The 15,042-nt window shown below is 36.1% G+C and overlaps 1 protein-coding gene across 3 annotated transcripts in view; it reads right to left on the reverse strand.

Moving 5' to 3' along the window:
- The window catches only part of LOC107721601 (partitioning defective 3 homolog B-like), a 334,485-nt gene that overhangs the window by 217,099 nt on the left and 102,344 nt on the right, over positions 1–15,042 (reverse strand). For 2 of the 3 annotated variants that reach the window (XM_016529700.1, XM_016529699.1), the window contains exons 7-9: positions 9,527–9,616; positions 4,559–4,684; positions 3,233–3,630 (exon numbers count right to left, since the gene is read on the reverse strand). In XM_016529700.1, coding sequence (XP_016385186.1) covers positions 3,233–3,630; positions 4,559–4,684; positions 9,527–9,616 — 614 coding nt within the window. The remainder of the gene's footprint in view (positions 1–3,232; positions 3,631–4,558; positions 4,685–9,526; positions 9,617–15,042) is intronic. The other variant, XM_016529701.1, reaches the window with a different exon arrangement.

The following is a 15,042-nucleotide window of genomic DNA, read 5'->3' on the forward strand; positions in this document are numbered from 1 at the left end:
TGAAACGTGTCGATTTTTACAAAGCTCATCGTTCTGAAAAGCGAGGTGTGCTGTGATTGGCCAGTGCTCCAGTGCGTTGTGATTGGCCGAATACCTCAAGCGTGAGACGGAAATGTTACGCCCCTCACATACTGTTGATGCCGTGTCCCGGCCTGAGCGACGAGACAAAAACATTAAAACCCATTATAAACAAGGCATTTGTTGCATCCAGTGGGGACATAATTACGGATTATAATGACTTATATAATGACTTGAGAACGGCACGGCCGGCGGATTCGATGAAGGAGCGGCCGGCAGGCTTGCGGCAACCACATGTGACGACCCCGGGCTGGACTCCGCTTCGTCCACGGTGAAAGCCGATCCGGCGATCCACAGCGCAAAGTTGATGTATTTCCTCAGCAACCAGCACGGATCAGCTCCAGGCATGACGAAGTGGATATCGTCCTCTTTTGGAAGACCAAACAAAGTAGTTTCGCTTTCACAATGAAACACACAGCGTCTTCACGACATGGCGACGGCGGCAACAACAATACTACAGCGAGAATAAAAGTTACGCCTTCTTTCTTTGCGTGAACATTTGGGCGGTGTTATGCAAATCTTCCCACACTAACATCTCATATCTTTAAAAAAAAAAAGATATGAGAGGAGTAAGATTTTTTTGAAAGTTGTATTCAGCAAAGATTGATTAAATTGTTCAAAGGTGACAGTAAAACCAACTGTAATGTTACAAAAAATAAAAATCCTGAAAAAATTTGTATCACGGTTTCCACAAAAATATTAAACACTGAAAACACTAATAAATATTTCTTGAGCAGCAAATCAGCATATTAGAATGATTTCTGAAGGATCATGTGACACTGAAGACTGGAGTAATGACTGTTGAAAAGCTTTGCTTCACAGGAATCAATTACATTTTAAAATACATTAAAATAGAAAACAGTTATTTTATATTGCAATGATATTTCACAATATTACTGTTTTTATCTGTATTTTAGTGACATAAATGCAGCCTTGGTGTGAATGAGGCTTATTTCAAAAACATTAAAAAACAGTATATTTAATCATAGCACATAAGATGCATTAAAATTGTTACATTTAAATATAAAATACAAATAAAAAAATATGAAATTTAAATCTATTTTACAGTATTTACTTAAAACTGACTAAAATAATTTAATATTAGTAGTCTGCATACACATCAAATTGATATGTTGGCGACATATTTGTGCTATTAGGTTTCTGTTTTTCTTTTCAGTTAATATTCCAAAAGGATCTATCATACTTTAAATCATAAATTCTTTTCTTAAAACAAAGTGCTGCAGAAAATTATTTGGAGATCTTAGCAAAGATCCAAAGTCTTTATTATAAATATCTCAAACCTCAAAAAAAAGTTTGTGAAAGTAAACAGAGAAAGCGAGAGGGAGAGATAATGCTAAAAATCTAAATGTTCTTTCTTTCTTACACAACTTAAAGTCAACACAAGCCTGACTCACAACAGAAATATCATTACTCATATCAGGACGGCTTCCGGATGCTGACATTTACACTTTTCAGATGAAATTCAAGTGTTCCACCAAAAAAATTTTTAAAAAAATCTTAATGGTAAAAAAATAAGCACCTGAATAGAAATCATTCCCATTTTTTCTTTCAGCCCGGATAAAAAGAGGATATTAAAGGAGGAGACTGCTGTCTAGCACAGGTGGTGGTCCATTTAAACCGAGCTGCCGCCTTGGCCTGTGCATATTGCTTCTTACATCAGTCTTGATGCTGTCACGGTGACTGATAGGTAGATTAGAGAAAAGGCTTTTTCCCCGTGTGACATGAGGCACATCTTTAGGGTGGATATTTCCAGTCTTGTCCCTGAGATCAGGGATAAAGTGATGGACAGAGCATGGCGGTGAAGAAACTAAAAACTAGACCGCCTGAGGGCCAGTGGTTGTTCTTTAACACACCCTGCATCAGACTACAGAGGGCAATACACATTGAAGCCAATCTGTGGAAAAAATGAGCGCAGCTGGAGCGTTCAGACAGCATTTTATGCTCGTCATTTAGCACAATCGTTTTACAGTCAGCACTTTTTTGTTCCAACGATGAATTTATATCATCATTAATGACAGAATCAATAAGAACTTAATAGACTTTGCAGCCTGAAATTACAGCTTCATTTATTCGGTTAGACTGCCAAACCCACTGACTACAAAGCTGACCAATGTTTGAGTGAGGGAGAGAATCATTGTAAAAAGAAGTACATTCATTTAAAAGATCGTGCAGGAATTTATTTGCTCTTTTAAAATGAGAGTTTTAATGCACTATGTAAGCATACTTATATGCAGGGTTTTTCAATCTCAGATCCATAGATGATTTTGTTAAATAAATAAATGTGTTAATTCTGGATAAAAAATCATAAACACAAATTATACAAAAAATACGGTCACTTTAATATCTCAGATAAATTTAACTTTTACACTGTAAAAGAAAGCAACTAAATATTTTGCAGTTTATGGGACCTTTTGAGTCACAAATACTTAATACTAAGAAATGCGAATTACTTGAGACCAACAGAATTCCTCCAAATGTTGTCCCAACTAGTCAAACACAGTTGTCTGAACAAAGGTTTACAAATTGAACAATATTGCTAAAATGTTAAGGGTTTTTGAGTTCCCAGCATGCACTGCAGCATTAATAAATTATGAGGTTACTGTTACAGAATTACTGTTTCACCATTTTTTACTTTATTTCAAACTTTTGTTGTTGTTTTGTCATTATTGTTAGTTATTTGTTGTGATGTTAAGAGCTCATCTTTTAACATTTGTTGATTGTCACTGTTGTTAAGGTTTGTGTTAAGTCTCGAGGTCTATGTCCAACTTTCTAAATCTATATCCCAGATATCTTTGCTTTGTAGGAGACTGCACTTTCAGAAACAAAGATAGTATAGTTTATGTCACATATTAATTGTCCTATAAAATTCTATGTATAGGCTACCAAAACGATAGATCAATTTATTTTGTGCAACTATTTGACAAGAAATACATAGTTGCCTCCATGAATTTATTGGATGAATGAGACATTTTGCGTTAGTGAACAAACTAATTCTACAAAGACAGAACAAAGTAGTGTTACTTAAGCCAATTAAAACAATATTTGAGAGAACCTAAAAATCTGAATGCCTCAGGTTGTGTTAAATTTTTCTCAACAATTCCTTTTTTACAGTCCATCTTTCCCAGGTGTTTACCTTTCTTAAGGTCGATTCTGAGCCTCTTTCCACCCTTTTTGTTGTGGTTTTGTAGAGGTGATGGTCCCAGGCTGTTTTTCAGGAGGGGGCTGTCAGCACTTTTGCTTCTGGGGGTGGGTGAGAGCCTGAGGGGTAATGGGGAGCCCAGAGAGCGACCCTCTAGACTGCTGTTGGACTCCTGAAACTCAGCTTGACATCCTGAGGAGGACTCCACAGGCATCACGATGGGCTTCACATTCAGCGGTGGAGGGTCTTTGGTCTGAGTGGACGCGTCAGGGTTTTCTGAGTTGAAGAGGTGGCCGATCACACTCTTCTCAAAGCGTTCTTTATTAAAAACTGGAACAACTTCTAAACGAACGATGGATGAATGCATGGCTTGTCGGAATATTTCCTGTGCTCTGGTAAAAGTCAGAGGGAGGAAGAGATAAAGAACACAGGAAATAGAAAAAGCAATTAAGAGGCAATCAATTTTTTATAATTATTCGCAAATTGTTTGATGAAACAAATGAACCTGGAAACTAAAAAGAGGTGGAAATTGTAATATATTGAATAATCATGGTTTAGATAAAACTCACTCTGACATTTATTCTGACAGCATAATTGGGGTTATGACTAATGAGTCCTACGCATCACAAATGACAAAGCAATCTACCTCCTTCATTTTTGCTTGACTGATTTAATTTAAAAACCATCCATCCATCCTGAGCATAATAAGATTAATGTGACCTTCTACTGGATAGAAGTAATTCTCCTTAGCAGAGATATGCATGTATAATGTATGCATAATGCACATGATGAAACTAGACAAAGTTTCAACAGGTATGGCAAGCTCTTCAGACTGAACTTGTATTAACTACAATCTAAAGTAAGCCTATGAGGAGCAATTGTATATTCCTTTTAAAATCTAAGAGGCATTCTCCCAGTTCAATTTCTGCCACTACTTTGCTGATCATTTAGTGTGAAAACAGTGATTTTGGTTTTCAGATTAACTTTAGTGTCCGACGATCTAATGAAGAATGTATGAAGAATATATCTTGTTAATTTGAGCTCTCTTCATACTATGATCGTACCATCAAAACTAACACAAATCTAACACTATACGTTAAAAACTGCCCCAAAACCCAATGGATTGTCTGTCACCATTGGTTTAGTATGTTTCTGCTTTTGAGACCAGTCCAGAGTTGATAGCCATAAATAGAGTACCAACAATGGACACCATGCCTGTTTTTACAACCATTACATCAAAAGATAGGGCTAAAAACTAAAGGATATCAGGAGGTGGAGACAGAGAGAGCAGACCAGAAGGTGAAGCAGAAAGAGACTCACTGTGAAAAGGATTTGTCCATTAATTCAGTATCATTAATTTTAACGATGCACTCATCATCCTGAAAGATGCCTTCCCTTTTGGAGCGACTGTTCTCTTCCACCCCTCGAATGTGCAGACCCAGAGCCCTGAGAGAGAGCAAACCATAAATTACCGACAAAATAGAGCCCAGCACCAGCCAGCGACTGGCCATGACAGGCTGTGCTATTGTATTATAATAGAACAACAGCACATGAAAAACACAATAATTACACAGTAATTAGATAATTATATATATATATAAAAAAAAAATACTTATTCAAGTAATAATATCAACACTGTCCACACTAGTGTATTGTAGGGAATTTCTGAAATGAGGAAAAGTCTCCTCTATGCATTTGGCTTTTTTTAAGTCCAGGATAAATTAATGTTTCAGATCCGTTTGAGACGTCGTCCACTCTAAAGCTTTATCTATTGATGCCATTGTTGGACAGCGAGTGCTTCACACACTATTTCATCTTATATAATGTAAGATTTATTTTACTTTATTTCTTTTTTTCCCCACCCATTTTATTTATTAATTTATTTATTACATCTATAAAACCTTATCACTACTTTACTGATGGAAAACCCTTTGCTTTAAGTTTCGCTTTACTGTTCTCCCTTTGCCCTCCCAAGCACCGTGAAAAACCCACATGCACAGACCGCTTGGCAAAACACAAGACATCAGCACTATGGCTGGCAATGATAAAGGCTATCAGGCTGAAGAAACTCATAAAGCAGGAGCGGCAGATGAGTATTAATCCCTCAGTCTTCAGCCGCAGGCTCTACACATGAGCTCATTCACCCTGAATAACACATTCATACATTACAGTGGGCCGCAGTGTCTGCAGTGCTGTAGAGGCATGGACAAATTGTGGAAGATACCTTTGCAGAAATTCAAATGGACATTTGTGGAGACATACTGGACTGAAATGGTTTCCTCAGAGGTGATATTTGACTGGAGGGATAAAGGTCGAGTTTTCGGTAAGTGTAATGAAAGAGACTAAGTATATTCGTTTTCAGCTGCTGACAGCCAGCTCACAGCAAGAGCCACAATAACCAGCCTGTTTATGATTCTACACATCACTAAAAACATTCACATGTCCACAGTTACAGTGCAGATCAACTTCAACAGCTATACTATGTGGATTTAAACTCATATATACATGCAGTAGCGTTCAAAGGTCTGTCTGTTACACTCACCACGGCTGCATTTATTTGATCAAAAATACAGTAAACATAAATAATATTGTGAATTTTTTTTTCATTTAAAATAACTTTGCCATTTTAATATATTTTAAAATACAATTTATTCCTGTAATGGCAAAGCTGAATTTTCAGCATCATTATTCCAGTCTTCAGTGTCACATGATTCTTCAGAAATCATCCTGATATGCTGATTTGCTGTTCAAGAAACATTTATTATTATTATCAGTGCTCAAAACAGTTGTGCTGCTTAATATTTTTGTAGAATGTTTGATCCTGTTTTTCAGGATTCTTTGATGAATAGAAAGTTTAAAATAACAGAATTTATTTGAAATAGAAATATTTTGTAACATTATAAACATCTTTACTGTCAATGTTGATGAATTTAATGTGTCCTTGTTGAATAAAAGTATTAATTTCTTTTTAAAATTCTCCCAAAATTTAGAACAGTAGTGTACAGTATATGCCAGAAATATATCAATATGAGAGTGGCCAATGGTCATTTTAACACCAAAATATAACATATTTAATCAGTTACCAGCTGATTCCACACAAATACATTCATCGGCTGATTCCACCAATAATGTGAAATTTAAAATAAACTTTACTGTCCTCAAAGAAATGTTTTTTCTTGAACTCCAGGATTCTGCACACTAACATATTGTGTGTTCATTGCCATTACCCAACAAAAATCATTATATAAAGCAGCACTTTAAACAGCCATACATATACCGAACAATATTGCATCACAATAAAATCACGAAAACCACAAAAAACAGTAAAAACAATGTATCTAAAGCTAAAGATACAGACGATTTTCAAGAATATGCTACCACTGCATCTTATTATTCAGCATTCTCAACTAGTTGACTAGTAGTCAAGCAAACCCGAATGTAAACTAATAACGTCTCCCATTATCACCTTCAGACTAAACAAAACGATCAATAACAAAAACAAGTGTGCGTAAAAACTCTCCAATAACACCAGAGGTCAGATTAGCGTATGAAGAGAACGGCCCAGGTTCTGGAGTGAATTAGCCTTGTGTTGGTGTAAGACATGAGTGTGACCTGCTAATGCTCAGGAAGGATCTCTTCACCCCTCCATTAGTTAGGCTTCCCGTCCACATGAAGTCACTCTGCATTAGCTAACAGGCCTCTTTCTGTTATCGCTTGCCTCACCATTGGAGAATATTACGACAGTCTTTAAGATGGGGTGACCTTTGACACACAGAGAGAGGGGCACGGCATGTCTAAAGGAAACAGATGGAGGTTAAGGCCTGTGGGAGACGTGAGTGAGGGGGATGATGGAGGAGAGAGTGAGAGAAGCAAGAGAAAAAGACTCAATCCTACAGGGAGGTATCTGTCTTTATTAAGACTGCTGTGCTGTCTCGGTCCCTTGTGAACTCTCTCTGATGACTCAGTTTCAGTCAGAAAGAGAAATAATTACTTGGTGTATGTCAGACAGTAAGAGTGCTCGACCGTAAAAACATCTGGTCATTAACTGAGCCATTCCACAGAAGTTCATGCCAGGTGAAAGTTAGCCGAAGTTACTCAGAAATTGCACTTTGAAGATTATGTGACCTCCAATAGCTAGTCTTCTGCAGACCATAATCAGGACAGCTTCTTTTTGTTCATGCACAAAAGCTCCAAACTCCACAACTAGCACCAAAGCTAAACTAGGGATGTAAGAGCAAGTATGCTGGTCAATACCTATTAACATTATTTTCAATTTAGCCAAATTATTTGCAAACACAAAAGGGGAGAGAAGTATGTAGAACGTCATGTATGACTTCATAAATGATTCTGTTTAAGAAATACTAATTAGTAAATATTGCATTAAAAAAAAACATTTTCTTTTTAATTTGTTCTTACTAACCTGCATTTGCTTAAATATATCTGCATTAATTTAATCACTGTGCTCTCTACTTATACTTTTTTTTTTACCATCAGTCATTGAAAAATCCATATCAGACCACCACAAATGTGGGTGGGCCTGCTAATAAGAAATATAATAGCAATATAACCAATCTACACTATTTTGTCTGCCTTAAAACAAAAAATAGAGATAAAAATACATTTTAAAAAAGGGTCATATAATGCGATTTCAATTTTTCCTTTCTCTTTGAAGTGTTACAAGCTCTTGGTGCATAAAGAAGATCTGTAAAGTTGCAAAGACTAAAGAGATATTCTTTATAAAAGTTAAGAGTCAACCACGTCTTCATTTATATATTTTTTTAACAACAGAATTAAGAATTTGAAAAAAAAATAAATACATAAATAAATAAACATACTGTTCAAACGTTTGGGGTCAGTAAGATTATATTGATTTTTTTGTTTAGGCAACACTTTATTTTAAGGTGTCCTTGTTACACATGTTACATGTACTTACTATTATAATAACAATTAATTATGCATAATTACATGCAAGTAACCCTAAGCCAAACCCTAATCCTAACCGTAACCATATAGTAAGTACATGTAGTTCATTAATATTACTCAGTACTTAAATGTATAATTACACAGTAACAAGGACACCTTAAAATAGTGTAACCTTTGTTTATTTTTTTAAGGATGCATTAAATTGACAAAATCACAGTGAAGATATTCATAATGTTTCAAAAAGATTTATATTTCAAATAAATGTTGTTCCTTTGAACTTTATATTCATCAAAGAATCCCGAAAAAAACATATGAGGGTTTTTCAAAAAATATTAAGCAGCACACCTGTTTTCAACATTAAAAAGAATTAGAAATGTTTCTTGAGCACCAAATCAGCATACTATAATGATTTCTGAAGGATCATGTGACACTGAAGTAATGATTTTAAAACGTATTCAAACAGAAAACAGTTATTTAAAATGTTTAATAACGCGTCAGTTTTTAGTGCGCTTATGATCAAATAAATGCAGCCTTGAGCATAACCTCTCCAACCCCAAACCTTTGAAAAGTAGTGTACTAGAACAAGTAACTACAAATAAATCACTAATATTTAGTAATGCTGATATGGTTACTGATATATAGTAATATATCAAAAACTACACCAGAATGAACAATGGAGAATGTATTGTGGGTGTCCATGTAACATATAAGAGCAAAATCTAACTTAGTTTTACAAATGGTCTCCCCCAAACTCCCCCTTTACAGCTGAAGTACTTAACATTTAACCCCTCTCATTTACCCTACAAAATGTCGTGATGAGTTTCCCTGAGCCAGCAGCACTCGATGCTGACCCCACAGCCCTGCCCCTGCCTTCAAACAGAGCTGTGGGTTAATACTGCTGACCCGCTTGAAACAGCAGCTGCAGCAGTCTGAACACCACAGGATACCCAGCTCTCTCCCACAGGAACACACAGTCTTCACTTGCACTACCTGTTCCTCCCCACTGAAGCATTGAAGGAATAAAACCATGAGCACACATGAACATATAACTGTCCATATTTAAACGATGTTTATTCAGTGTTCAGCACCTTGGTCCTGATGAACAACAGTAGGAACTATGCAGGTACACAGAGGTTTACATACATAGTCTTAAAGTACACATTTAGCATCTTAATGCACATAAAGCTCTGAATGTGTGCGGTGGAGCTTTAGATTTCTCTGCTGCATGTCACCGTGCTTTAAAGGGGTCATATGATGCTGCTAAAAAGAACATTATTTTGTGTATTTGGTGTAATGCATCACCAGAAAGTGTGCGTTTGTGTATGAAGAGAAGAGAAAGTGAGAAATGCGGAGTGCTACACTAACCTTCTGCTGAGAGAGGAACAGTACGGCACCACGTGTATTCCTAGAGGCCCTTGTTCTCCTGAAATCTCCACCGTCCTTGTGAGGCTGCTGCTGCATACACACAAGAACAAAACCCATCAATTACAATATTAAGAAGTCAGATGGCACAACACAATCCCGTGTAAACTCACTGTCTCCTGGCCCTCAGATCTCTCACACGCACGGGTGCCGAGCCGCCGTACATGTCTGTGTTAGTCAGCTCTCTAGCACTTGATCTGGTTTTCCAACATACCCTGCTGAAATAGTTTCCATGTTGCCTGCCTTTCTGACTTGTTTTCAAATGTTCCTCTTTTTTCCCTGTTTTCCCCTTTTTCAGCAGTTAATGTTCTTGGCATGTGGTGTGATGATATAGCGGGAGTGTAAGTGGATAACTGTGGACAGAATGGTCCGTTGCACTGCTGCACCGATCATTCGCCTTTAATCCACAACTAATAGCTCTTCATGGTGGAATATTTGCAGTCATACATGAGCGAGTACAGTGAGACACTGCAGGAGCTGGATGAAAGCGTGAGAGAAAGAAAGACAGGCTGAGACCAACCGACAATGGATTTGAAGTAAACATGACACACCAAACTGTTATAAAGCATTTTATGAAACGGATAAGTCTGGAAGCTGATTGGTCAGTGCAGTATTTCATGTTTGGCTGGTTAGTTCCCATTAGCCCCTGCTGGTATATGCTGTAACTACACCATCTGTTCCCAAAAAGCAGCTTTCTCCATTGATCTGTGCAAGCAACAAATAAACCAAAAAAAAAACAACTGTCACAATGACCTGTCACTGTATGGAAAAAAAATGTTAAGAATATATTTATCATGTTAAGAAACTATGAGAATAAAAAAATGTTTGTAAATTATAAAAAAATAAAATAAAAATAATATCATAATACTGTTCAAAAAAATCAGGGTCGGTAAGATTTTTTTTCTTTTAAATATCACATATACAGTAAAAACATTAATATTGAGAAATATTACTACAATTTAAATAAATGATTTAAATATGTAATTTATTAAAATAGTTTTCTATTGTAATATAATATTTAAAAAATCATAATACTGTTTGAAAAATTGTGCTTGGTAAGATTTTAAATTTTATTAAATTATTTATTTTTAAAGAAGTCCCTTTCAAACATCATACATACAGTACAAAATAATATTATGAAATATTATTGCATAGTCTTCAGTGCCACATGATCCCTCAGAAATAATTCTAAATTAATGAATTACTGCTCAAGAAACATTTCTTACTATTATCAATGTTGACAGTTGTTCTGCTTAATATTGTTGTGGAAACCTTAATCTTTAATCAAATTAATCATTGGTGAATAGAAAGTTTCAAAGAACAGCATTTATTTGAAATAAAAATCTTACAACATTATAAATGTCACTTGATCAATTTAATTAACCTTGCTGAATAAAAGTAATCTCTTTCAAAACAAAACGTTAGACCTCAAATGTTTCAATAGTAGTATATTTTAATAAACTACCAAAAAACATAATTAAAAATTTCACCAAGTGAATGCATAAGACAGACATAAGGCAACAACGGAGACTGTCAAAAGCAAACTAACTAAAATCTGGAATGAAGTGATTGTGTTTCAGAGCACTTCAGCTTATGTGCGTGCCACTAGTTTAGACTCGCATGTCGTCTGGAAATGAATGTGTAACCAAAACTGTCTCTACTGCTGTTGTTTATTTATCTCTGCTTATTTTACAGTTAATTTTCTTGACCAGAAACTGATGATACAACTAGTAGCACTTAACAGAGAACGAGTGAGAGCCAGTCTGCATTGAAACAACAAGAACAATGGTTTATAAAGTTTGATGCACTTGAAATAGTGTGCACACTACATACTAAGCCCTAAAGAGCTCACCCTTATGCCGAGTTCAGACTGCACGATTTTAGCCCGATTTTTCACTCGCCGACAGGTTTTGCGAAATCGCCGACAAATGCCCGAAATCGGAGGAAAGTCGGTGCTCGTTCACGCGAGTGACAATCACGCTGTGTGAAATGAGTTCTGACTGAAAAACACATCGGCGATGACCTACAGCCAATGAGAGACCAAGATACAGGGCAGAGGGAAGTTCGGGGAGGAGTTATAGACCAGAATATCAGTATTTCGATCCGACGAGTTTGAAAATCGTGCAGTGTGAACTCGGCATTAGCTAGTTCTGAGACTTAGCCTAATGTTTATGATCAGCCCTGAAATAACTTCAAATACAACAAATGCTCAAATTCAAGGCTAAACTCTCGGAGGGGATTAATTTCACTTTGAATAGTCAAGAAAACTTGAACATCGAGAAGGGAATAAAACAAACAGTTTTAAAAAATGAGAAGTGCTGGGGACACAGTGCTATTCTTACAATGAAGTACATGTCATTATGCCCGCCACTGATTACAAGGTCATGAGGAACAAATACAACACACTCCAGCAATCAAAGGGAACAACACTGCTACAATAACCCCTCATTTATAATACTGTGGCCAAATACACAACTGGTCAAAAGTTTGGGGTCGGCAGGTTTTTTTTATTTTTTTTTTTATGTGTCTTGAAGACATCTCTTATGCTCACCAAGGCTACATTTATTTGATCAAAAATACAGTGAAAACAGTATTATAGTGAAATATAATTTCAGTTTAAAATATATCTGATTAGATTTTAAAATGTAATTTATTCCTGACATGGCAAAGCTGAATTTTCGTCATCATTACTCCAGTCTTCAGTGTCACATGATCCTTCAGAATTCATTCTGATATGCTGATTTGGTGCTGAAGAAACATTTATTATTATTATCAATGCTGAAAACAGTTGTGCTGCGCCTTTTAATATTGTTGAAGAGATTGTGAATCATTTGTTTTCAGGATTCTTTAAAGAATTGAAAGTTCAAAAGAACAGCATTTGCTGGAATTTTGTAAAATTATAAATGTCTGTCACTTTTGATCAATGATCAAGTCCTTGTTGAATAAAATATTAAAGGGGTCATGAACTGAAAAATCAAAATTCCCTTAATCTTTTGACACGTAAGAGGTCATTGTACTATAAAAACATCCTGTAAGTAGGGATATGCCGGTATCAAATTTTCATGTTTCTTAATTGCTAATGCTTTTATTACGGTATACGGTATTATCACAATATTAAAATTAAGTTAAAAAAAAAGTGCTGTCTGTAAGTTTCAGAACTCAAAACTTACCCGTAAGTCTAAAAACTGCTTATATTGAAGCCAATCTGGCGGAATGTGCCGCTCTATGATGTAACAGTGGGGCTAAACCCCGCCTCCGCAGAAGATCATCAACACCTGCTTCTAAATCACTGCATGTTTAGCTCCGCCCACCGATTCACACATGTAGTGTAAATAACAAGAGAGGCAAACGCAGAAACCAAACGATAAAGATGCTGTTCAGTGCCAAGTTGTGGAGAAAAACAGTCTTTGCATTGCTTTCCTTCTGATCCCAACATTAGAAAAGAGTGGATGAACTTTATTTTTAATGAAGATCCAGACCGCCTCAGTAAGAACTTGGTCCTTTGTTCACTTCATTTTACCGCAGATTCATTTACAAACAAGGCACAATTCAACACTGGATTTTCAGAAAGATTGAAACTAAAATACGATGCTGTGCCGACTATATCAGATCCGACAGTAATGTCACACCACACAAGTGTGAGTAACTGTTTTTATTACGTGATCACTATTGTTTTGTCTGTTATTACAGATCGTTTGATATGCACTGAGTATTAATGCATTTTTAACCTAAATCACAGCAGCGGCCGTCCATCTATGAAGCGTGTAGGCTGTCAAACACACACAGCTGTTAGCCAATCATAGCAGTGGGCGTTTACTTCCGAGTCTACAATCCACCACATCTATTCGAACCGAGCGTTCTGATGAGAAGAGGGTCAAAACAAGACAGAAAATAGCCCATTACTTTTAAATTATGATGTTTTTTTATGTAAAAATCTTGATAACATTATAAGTGGACCTCAGAGAACAGTACAAAATAATAAAAAAAGGCAGTTCATGACCCCTTTAATTTCTTTCAAAAAATGCAATACTGTATTTCTGTGACAGTTATAAAGATGTTTTTACTTAATTCTAGGAAATAAAACATTGTAAATACACAATATAAGTTTGTGTCAATGTAGCATACCACTGCTTTAAACGTCCATGAATCTAATCAAAACTGTGATATTGAGTTTATCCATTCATTTAAACATATTTATTGCAATTTCATTGTAACAATGGCTGTTTGGTTGAAATGATCGGTCCACTGTTTGAAGAAAAAAAAATATTCAAGCTAATTCAGAGGAAATATATAGCAAGATATATTGAATATCATCAAAAGCCTGAAAAACAAAGATTCCATTCTCTCAGCATACTAAGATCTTCTGCAATAACCACATAATGATCAGTTGTATTGCTATAATGCCGGTGCTCAAGTTATCTGCAGTGATTTCCAGTCTGGTGTGAGTGAGCATGAGGTGGTAAAATAAAACACTGCAATTTAAAGAATGTGTGGAGAGTCTCTCTTTTCCTGAAGCCTTAAGCTCCAACACTCCCAAACAGGCATCTAGTCCAATAATTTACCCGTGTGTGAGGTCTTAATGACTGCAGCAGGCTGACCACACACACACACACAAACATAAATACACCCTTCTCCAGGCTCCTGTTTGACTTTCTTTCATTTTTCCTAAGGTATGTAGTGCAGATTATGTCTGACTGTGTGTGAGAGTCTATTTGGTCAAAGAGCTGAGACTGTTGAGATGCTAATGCAGGAGAGAGCTGTCTGCCCAGAGCTCAGAGGACTCAACACTGATAAGCTACCCCAGCACAGATAACTCTGTCTGAGAGCGAGAGAGAGAGAGAGCGAGAGAGATGAGGTTTAAACACAATCACCATGAGATAGAAACAGCAAACAACAACAACAACAACAAAGACGGGGGGAAAAACTGTGAGTAAATCCTGTGAAGTGCAGTTTCATCAACTCACCAGAAGTTTCGTTAATCAAGGCCGGCTCAAATAAGAAATTTCAAAGAGACTCAGCTCCTTGAGGAGGGGCCAGGGAGCCCTGAAATAATTAGTCAGGCTTAAATTAGGGGCGAAGAAAAAAACGGAAAAAAAAACTCAGCACCCTTCCATCTCGCACTCTCCATTTCTAACTCATTCCAAAATGTTGTTACATACTATACATTATGCATTCATTCATTATTGTATGAATTTTATAGGTTAGAGGGTTAGTGTGGAACACAGTATTTGCACTATTTATACAAGAAAATGGCTCTAGCCCTGCTGCTTAGTCATCTACCACCTATCAGCTGCCATCTCAGGAAATATTCTTAATGAAAAAGTGACTGATTGGGACTCAACTCAAAATTTAATAATAATAATAATAATAATAATAATTAATAATAATTTGTTTAATAAGCATACATATAACATTTAAAATAACAATTATAACAATTTTTTAAAGCCTCACAGACCCCA

This window comes from Sinocyclocheilus rhinocerous, unplaced genomic scaffold (genome assembly GCF_001515625.1).
Source record: "Sinocyclocheilus rhinocerous isolate Xijiao unplaced genomic scaffold, SAMN03320098_v1.1 scaffold30, whole genome shotgun sequence".
Classification (NCBI taxonomy): domain Eukaryota; kingdom Metazoa; phylum Chordata; class Actinopteri; order Cypriniformes; family Cyprinidae; genus Sinocyclocheilus; species Sinocyclocheilus rhinocerous.